At 36.7% G+C, this 9,895-nt stretch overlaps 1 protein-coding gene across 1 annotated transcript; it reads right to left on the bottom strand.

Annotated features, from left to right (window-relative positions):
- Positions 1 to 418: 418 nt before the first annotated feature.
- On the bottom strand, positions 419 to 1,135 carry LOC117028568 (anaphase-promoting complex subunit 10-like). Its single transcript, XM_033117335.1, has one exon. It carries the CDS (start codon positions 1,013 to 1,015, stop codon positions 458 to 460), a length of 558 nt encoding a protein of 185 aa, XP_032973226.1. The 5' UTR covers positions 1,016 to 1,135; the 3' UTR covers positions 419 to 457.
- Positions 1,136 to 9,895: the final 8,760 nt, after the last annotated feature.

Here is a 9,895-nt window from a genome sequence, read left to right as displayed (position 1 = left end):
CTGATTATTGCACTGTACACCTGAAGCTGAACAATAATGAATGCCAATTATAATTTTGTATATACTTACAAGAAGCGGAGTACAGCATTAGGAATAGAGACAGTGGAAATGTAATGGCTCTGTGCGATATCAGAGGGATAGTGGATGGGGGGAGGGGGTTCACACAGTTCGAGGCATATAAATGATAAATGTCTAAGTATTACTTTGTCTTGTGCACCTGAAACTAATTTAAAAAAAAAGAAAGAAAAACAGATATACAAACATACAGAGTGACACATACTCCAAAGAAACAGATGCAGACACAAAAGACTAATATGTCATGGCAATTTGAATATCAACTTAATAGACATCCTATGACTTTACAAACTTCAAAATGAATTGGGATTTCCATAGTTCTTTTTTTTTTTTTTTTACTGACAAGAGAAAAAGTATGTTTAATGACTTTTGTTGGTTTCAGTCACCTTATTGAACGATACATCATGAAATCAATAGTTGTACATCTAGGAAATTTACCAATGGAGCTCTCTTCCACTGGTGTATATATTTTAATTTGTCTCATGTGGGTGTCTCTTCCATTGTGGTGATTGGCTAGAACAGCAATCTGTATCATGAATGTACGAGTTGGCTTCTTATGATTATCAGTTAAGGGAACGTGAATCCAGCCACTTGGTTCCACCAGTTCAAGTTGCCGAATTTCTTGGAGGTTGTGGAAATTATTTCCTACTCTGACTGAGATCTTGCTTGGAGTATAGCTTTCATCAGATTTGTAGTCCGCATAAATACATAAGGTCTTCACCGTTGTTTTTCTTCTGAATTGGATGTTCACTAGATGGGGCTGGGAGCCATCTGACTGCCAGTAAGTTTCTAGATTGTCATCTCGTAACTGATCCACTCCAAATCCTGGTTTGCATGATGAGAGTGACCAGACAGCTTGTGACCCAATTTCCCGTACTGTTCCAGTCCTTTCCAACTGCTTAGGGTCCGCTCCAGGGGGTGTCTTGTTTGGTGTGGTCATTTTTAAAATAGTAGCTAGCAGACCCAGCTTGCCGCAGCTCAAAGGTTTAGGATTCCCTGCAGCTCCGCGCCACTCCCACTCAGTTTCTCAGGACAACCTGGCTTCCCCAACGACATTGACTTGGTGTCGCAGCACAATCCCCATAGTTCTTTATCACAAATTATATTAGACAATGTAGGGACTTTTCTAGACTATTTCAATTTCTCATTCTACACAGAAATCCCTCACATAACTGTTCTGATAGGTAGCACCAGAGATATTGCTTTAACATTTCTACAGACAGGAGTTACTTCCATCTCAAAACAACCTATTCTATGTCTCCCACCCAGATATGCTTCCCTTCACCTCCTCTCTCTTCCCCTCCTTCGCTTTCCTCCACTCCCTCCTCCTTCTCTGTCTTCCTCCTTCTCTCCCTCCTCCTTCTCTCTTCCTTCTTCCCACCATCACTTGTATATCTATCTCTCCAACTAGAAGTTTTCACTTGAATGTCTTACTGATGCAATATGACAAAGATATTGCACTTTGTTGAGAGGTGAACAGAGAGAAAAAGCAGGTAAACAGGTAGATGTGGTAGGTAAAGATGAGAGAGAATTATGTGCAGGGACTTACATGAAAAGAAAACCTAATGTGGAGAGGAGAGATAAAAAGTTGGTTTTATTTGATAGTCAAGAAGCAATATTGGAGAAGGGCCATGAAGCTTTGGGTAGAAAAGAAAATCTACAGTAATTCCTTCCCTATGCATCTATCTCCATGAAACAACATTCCACTGTAAGATAGTAGAAGAGCATGGCTCTTATATAAGAAAACATAGCAATGCGGACAGAATCTCTTAGAATGTTCAGATGAGTTTGCTGTGTGATCATTTTAGGTGAAGAGAGGAAGGGTTCAGCTGTGGTCCTGGATTAAGCATTGGCTTAGTGTTATAGGGACCATGAACTTTTCTTTCCCTGTAAAAATGACTACACATGTTGCTTTAGGAGATGACAGCATAAGCCATTTGCCTAAGATTTCATCAAAAGTAATAAATTTGTTTCACATTTGGATTTACTAAAACAATTGAGTGTAAGGAGCTATTAGTTCAACAGCAACAAAAACATTCCTGGTAACACAGAACTTTTCTCAGCGTCTCAAAATATTTATTATCTTTTTTTCCAGTATAAACATGAATAATAAAGGTCTCAGAAACCCTCTCCTGTGTCTAGGAGATGATATCACAGGTGATTTCTTACAGCCTCAGCCACTCTCAAACTGATGGCCCAGGGTTACAGATCTCAGAATCCCTGGGTTCTCTTGCTACCCTCACAAATAGGGAGGGATCTTTTTCCATCCCATTTTCCTTCCCTCCCAGAACTTCTCTCCTTGGTGACTCCAGGGGACAGCCTGAAACAAGAAGAAAATTACTTTATTATACCTGTGACCCAGCAGAATGACAACTCCCATTTTAGACTGCAGAAACAAGCAATGGAAGGTATGGAAATAGTAAACATTTCTGTGCAAGATTAAACACTCAGAACAATCCCATCAGGACAGGACTATATGACTCTCAACCAATGGTCTGGGAAATACTTGTCACAAGAGATTACTATTTCTCAAGATACAAGAAATATTTTAAGCTCAAAAACATTCATTCCTCAATGACAGACCAACCTTTTTTTTTGTGACATTGTCCTGATTCCCAAAATAACTATGCAGATAATTCCAACTTTTATAATAGTTGTTATATCATGGGAGTTGTTACATGAGCTATAAAAGTCAACCCTCACCAAAGGGCCCACAGCTTTCACCTTAAACGGCAAAGGGAAAACAGTGTTCTCATCTGCTAATCAAAAATATTATAGCTGATATTTCCCACATCAACTCTAATACTTCTATCTCTAAGCTCCTATGAGTTTACAAGAAAATCTGGGATAATGCTCTCCCCAGCTAACCTGAGAAGCTATATGTCTACGTGTAAGAAAAGTCAGTCTAACAGACAATAGTTTAGTGGTTATCAGAGGGTAAGGGGTGTGGGGGATGGTAGATAAGGGTAAAGGGGATCAAATACATGGTGATGGAAGGATAACTGACTCTGGATGATGAACGCACAATGTGATATATAGATGATGTAATACAGAATTGTACACCTGAAATCTATGTAACTTTACTAACAATTGTCACCCCAACAAACTTTAATTTAAAAAAAAATGTCAGACTAGTATATTAGGGGCAATGGTGATCATAAGGTAGAAAATGTCACAAAAATATTCATATTTTAGCATCTTGCCAGACTCCTCACATTTTTGTTCAAATGCAGAATTAGTGCAAAAATCATTTGACAGTCCAAAGAACTAATATTCAAATTTGAGAAATATGGTCATTGTAGCACAATATACCTGCATCAGTGACCGAGAATGGGGACAGGAGGAAGGGATAACCATAGAACCCAAGATTTACTCAGCTTCTGGGAGGATACAGAGAAATAACAGAAATGCTTTGAAAAGGGCAAAGGTGATGTATGAGAGAGATAGCAGCTCACTCAGATTCTGAACTCTCAGAAAAAAATCAACTATCCTTGGTTACTTACAAGAGGCCCTCGATGATAAACCTGTGAGTCTCTGTACCCCTCCAGGAGGGAGAAATTATTCTCATTACTGGAATAGGAAAAGTTTCAGATAAAGTGACCCATTGACCCCTTTGAAATCATCTCTTGTGGTATTGTTCTGATTTGGGGTTCTAAGGGCAAATGAGGATCTCAAGAGCAGTAGAAGAGGTGAAGTATAACATGAATTGGAGAAGTGGAGACATTTTTGTACAAATGACTGAGAGTTACAGTGACTTCATGTAAAATTTGGAGCAATTCATTTAATTTTTCCAACTACAATAATAAATTATATAGTCTCAAAATAAATTGCATATTCTTGATTATATTATGGCATTATATTTGGCATTATACCTTATTTATATAATGGCTAGACATTCTGATTGTTTACAACAAAATCATGATATACTTTATTTTACCTACCTCAAAGCAACACAATAATGATAAACTTTCAGACTAGGCATTTAAATTTTATGTGAGGAAAACTTGGTCAGAGTATCTGTATCATATATTCATAAAGAGGTGATGGTGGACATAGAGAACCCAAGAACCCAGCATGTCCCCTTCCCGTGATGTCACAGGGGAGCCACAGAACATCAAAAAGGAAGGCAGACCTTACTTTAACTGAAGAGGCAAGTCACCTCACATACACAATCTGCAGAAATTATGGTTAACAGGTAGAATCCTCCCCAGAAAAACAGGCTTTCAGTTTCCCCAGGCTATTTGTATGATGATCTCATCTCTCCTTCTGCACTTATTTCTATCACAAAAGCAACATTATAACAAGTGCCTGGAGAAGAGTCACCTTATTTTTCATTGTCTAGCATGAGAAACTGGGGTTAGTCACTGAGTCATTTGCAAGGGAACCTTGATAGGAAGAGAAAAGAGAAACTTTTCCAGCTGCAAGAGGCCCTAAGTAATAAATCTGTGTTTATTATGGAGTCAGTGAGGACTCAAAGCCAAAATTCTGCTTGGAAAATGTTCTCCTTAGAGAGAAGACTCAGCAGTCATGCTAAACACAACATGAAGGGTCTGTCTCACTGAGACCATATTTGAGTATGGGGTCCTCAGCTATCTTGCCCATAAACCATGGGAGTAACTAGAGCTGCCAGCTTCTGGTCATATGAACCAGGGGTGAAGGGCAAAGAATACTCACCTGGTCTTCCCAGATGGTCCATCCTTATCTCATTGTTTTCTTTATTCTTATGCACAGCATTACACAGACAGTGCCTGCATCTGATCAAGACTAACAGAAAGCACACAGGGTCAAAGACAGTCATCTGGAAATTCCTTCATGTATTTCCAGATTCTACAGGGTTCCGTTTATTCTTATATCCAGGCATTATGTCAGCTCAGGGAGGGCCCCAGATACTTCTTCATGACCCATGGGTATACGAAGAATGGTATATCTGTCTTCCCCAGGTACTTCTATCATATGTAAGATTATGATTTCTAAGACCTGTTAGCCCTGAGTCACACCTACTACACAGACCCATCTAACATTTTTCAAATAAGTTAGATCAAGACCTTAGATATTAGAAAAGAGCCGACATTGTTTTCATGTTCCCCACATTATGATGTATACTATCTCCTCCCTCCATACACCCATTCTCTCATTATCGTTCCCCTGTGCCCTAAATCCCACCGTGGCACTTACATTTCTTTATATGTTGGTCTATCTCAAGTAAAAAGGGAGAAAACATAACAAAAAGAAAAAATACAAAGAGCATAGCAAAGAGGGCATACAGCCAAGGAACATTTGGGAATAAACTGGCCCCTAGTTCAACTGCCGCCATTGAGATCTGAGAGAGGATGTGGAATTCTCTGCCCCAGTTCTCTCATCTCCTAGGTGATCAGTGATGAAGTCACAGCTTCAGGCATACTAAGAGTGGTAAAGGTCCGGGTGGGGATTGGTCAAGACTCATTTCATATATGGTCTACAGGAACAAGTAAACTCAGGGACTTTACTTCTACCACAGCTCCATTGAACCAAAAATACTAAACCAGAAGGCCAGATCAGTAAGAGGGTAGATTACTACGCAGATATTTAGAATGTGCATCTCACTGCAGCAGAACCATGTCCATTCACAGAATGAAAGAATTATTTTCCTAGATTTCGTCACCCTAGAGACAGTCTTATTAAACAGAATGATGTCTAAGTTGAAGAACCAGAAAAGAACAGATTTTCCTGAGGAGAGATTTTAGATTCATTCTTAGAAGCTAAGGAAAACTCTGTTTTCGTGTGCTTAGTCATGCCAGGAATGTGAGTCATGGATTGTGAGAATATCTCCCCAGTCACATGTGAAAATGGGGAGGGAACAGATTCTTTTCCAAAACGGAGGTTATGCTGTCTTCTGAACTAAGCAGAACTTTAGTGGGGTTGCTCTGAATATCACCATTCTCTGAATATCTCCTCATTCCTAACCTACTACACAAACACATGTAATGTTTTTCAAACAACTTACTCGTAGATCAATAGATCCTTCCCCATCCAAAAGAGAACCTGACAGCAGAAGCTGTCTCATGCTTCAAGTCACTTTCTCTAGGGATTATCAGCCCACTGTCACGGAACCAATCGCTGTCCCACTACCAATCCCTGGTGCACACAATGACCTTAATTCCTGGTCAGAAGTCAACATTTTCTAAGGTGACCAGTGCAGACCCAATGACAAGATGCTAATATGCATCCATAGCCTTTGTCATCTTCCACGTCTTGTTGCATACCATCTCCAGAAACATACTTTATTTTCTATCCTCCATGGGGAGGGTGTCTCCTTCCATGTTGGGCTGCTCAGCATGGGGGAGGAGTGACAGGGGTAATGTGAAAATGTCTTTCCTATCCTCTTCAATATGTCTTTTCTTATTTCTGTGCTCTACCTAGTTTGTGGATTACACCCATACACTATGCTATAATCCCTCACCTGCAATCCTTAGGTTTTTTGAAGGTATTTTGTGTATGTGGATAGTTGTGCAAATTAATATTACTGGCAGGGGACGAGTATTAGAAACTTTTATACTGTTATCTTACTCAGAAATCTAGAATTTTCTTCAACAAGGGAATGGCGATTGAGGGTTTCTAGTTTTATTCTATGGCATAATTAGCATAAAGGATGGCTTTCTTATAAATATTTGGGAAATTCACCATGACGAGTTATCCACTTAGACAAATGTAAGAGAATAAACCACCCATTGTTCATGTAGAAAATTCTTAGGCTTTCTTGAATATGAATTTAGCTTCCAGAAATTGGGTTACAATTTATATTCATATATATATATATGAATATGAATATATACATATATGAATATATATTCATATATATATCATATTCATATATATGTCCCAATTTATATCCCATATATATATATATCCCAATATATATCCCAATATATCCCAACCCCATATATATGTATGTGTGTGTGTGTGTGTGTGTGTGTATATATATATATATATATATCCCAGAAATTGGGTTACAATTTGTATTCATACACACACACACACACACACACACACATCACATACACACACAATATATCATTAGACATAAATTGTCTTTTTTAAAACTTTTTTGTTTTGAATTATAGATTCACAGGAAGTTGTAAAGGTAACATGTTTTGGTTGTTTCCAGTTTTTGGCTATTACAAATAAAGCTGATATGAGCAACCATATACAGATTTTTGTATAGATATAAGTTTTTATTTCTGTGCAATAAATGTTCAGGAGTTGCTGGGTAATACAGTAAATGTAAGTTTAATTTTTTAGGATCACAAAAGAGCCTTAGTCATTTTAATTAATTGAAATCATTCAGATATATTATCTGACTAAAGTAGAGAAATCACAATAAAAATTATAAAATATTTTGAACTGAACAACAAAAATGCAAACATAAAATTTGTGGGATGACTAAATAAAGTAGCATATAGAAATAAAGTTATAGACATAATTACATTGTCTTACATCACAGCAAAGTGAATCTAAAGTAAAAGAATGAAAAAGATATGGAGAAAAAGTGGGTTAGAACACAAAACAAATTTATAATAGAGTAAATCATTAAAGCTAAAACCTGGTTCTTTGAAAAGATTAATGAAACTGAAAAATCTCTAGCAAAACAGATACAGGATATAAGAAAGCACAAAATTGTAATATCAGGAAAGAAAAAGGGTACACCACTACAAATTGCTACAAATGTTAAAATGATGAGGATATAATAAACATTACATCAGTATAGATGAAATGAGCAATTTCTCAAAAATGCATTACCAAAACTGGTACCAGAAGAATCAGAAAAGGTGAATTGTTTATTTAAAAAAATGAACCCATCATTAAAAACATTTCCACAAAGTAAACTCCAGGCTCACATGGCTTCACCAACTATTTTTCCCAAGTATTTAAATCACACCAAAAAAGTACTTTTAAATAAACCATTCCATGGTATAGAGCATGTTTTATGAGGCCAGCATAATCTTGATACGAAAACTGAGAAAAATTTTATAAGAAAGGAATACTATCAAACCCTTGTATGACCATACTTGTAAAAGGCTAAGCAAAACAGTCACTAAATGGATCCAGTAGTAGTCATGAAAGATAATATATCATGATCAAGTAAAGTTTTATTCCAGGAATGCAAGAGTGATTTAACATTTGAAAATTCAATCAATGTCTGTACCTCTTATTCAATTTTGCTGTGAACCTAAAACTGCTCTACAAAACAAATTTTATTACAATATTCTTAAAAAAAAAATAGGTTGAGATTCCAATTCTATAAATGTTTTGGTCCCAGGACCCCTTTACATGCTTAAAAATTATTGAGAACACCCAAAAGCTTTATTAATGTAGGTTACATCTGTCAATATTTATATTAGAAATTAAAATAGAGAAACTTTTAAATATTTAATTATTCATTTAAAAATAATAATAACCTCATTACACGTTGACATAAATATCACATTTTAATTTTAAAATAACTATGTTTTTCAAAACAAAAATTATGAGAAACAGTGTTGGAGACAAAGAGGAAAAACTGAGGATTGCTAGATGGGCGGGGGGGAGGGGCGGCGGGTGAAGGGATTGAAGGGCAGTCGGTGACCACAGGATGGCCACGGGGTTTGAAAATTAATCTGGGGAACGTAATTTAGCGGTTACCAGAGGGTAAGGGGGTTGGGGGGTGGGAGATGAGGGTAAGGGGGATCAAATACACGGTGATGGAAGGAGAACTGACTCTGGGTGGTGAACACACAATGTAATTTATAGATGATGTGATACAGAATTGCACACCTGAAATCTATGTAATTTTAATAACAATTGTCACCCCAATAAATTTAAATAAAAAAAATTATGAGTAGCATTGTTTTACATTTTTACAAATTTCTTTATCGTCTCATCTAATAAAAGACAGCTAGATTCTCATATTTTCTTCTCCATTTAGTCTATTATGATCTCACACATCATGTACCCTCTGGAAAACTCCTTTGGACACTTGTGAAAGAACATATTTCCAATAGAGTGAACATAAAAGGCCCAACAATAACAAACCAGTAGGTGTAGAAATTTGTTAACCACTTTAAAAAATGGTTTGTTGAGATCTACAAAATATACACATACTACACCCTATAACCTAGCACTTCCTCTTCTGAGTATATTCCTAAGAAAAGCTTTCAACAATTTTGGGTCATATTTGGCTAATATAAATATCTGTATTTAAGTGTCTGGGTAGATAGATAAATTCATTGTTTTGCTTCCTTATTGTCCCTCACATCAGCTCTACTTACAATAGCCAAAAGCTAGAAATAATTCAATGTCTAAAATACAGTAGAATAAATTAATGAATTGTGATATAGTCTTGCATTAGAATATTAGACAGCAATTTAAAAGAAACACTGCTACATTTAGCAACATACTTGAATCTCACAGATACACCATTTTGTAAAAGAAGCCAGGCAAGAAAGAATTCTCACTGTTCAAACAGCTCAAAAACAGGCAGAACTAACCTATGATGGTAAGAGGTCAATGTAGTGATAGACAGGGGAAGCAGGCACGAGAGAGCCCTCTGTGGCACAGAAAATATTCTTCATCTATCACATGCATATATGGGTATATAGATATGTAATAATTCTTGAGTTGTACACTTACTATTTGTGAAATCTACTCTGTGAATTTATAACTCTATGAAATGGTAAAATTAGTATTATACAAGGCTTTTGTAATGAGCTGGGACTTTTCCCCTATGTTTTCTGCAGCTTCTTCTTTTTTTGTATAAAATAGTAATCATTGCTTGAGAGTTTGATGAAACTTACCAACAAAACCA

This window comes from Rhinolophus ferrumequinum, chromosome 10 (assembly GCF_004115265.2).
Source record: "Rhinolophus ferrumequinum isolate MPI-CBG mRhiFer1 chromosome 10, mRhiFer1_v1.p, whole genome shotgun sequence".
Lineage (NCBI taxonomy): Eukaryota > Metazoa > Chordata > Mammalia > Chiroptera > Rhinolophidae > Rhinolophus > Rhinolophus ferrumequinum.
This window is presented reverse-complemented; position numbering and strand designations above follow the sequence as displayed.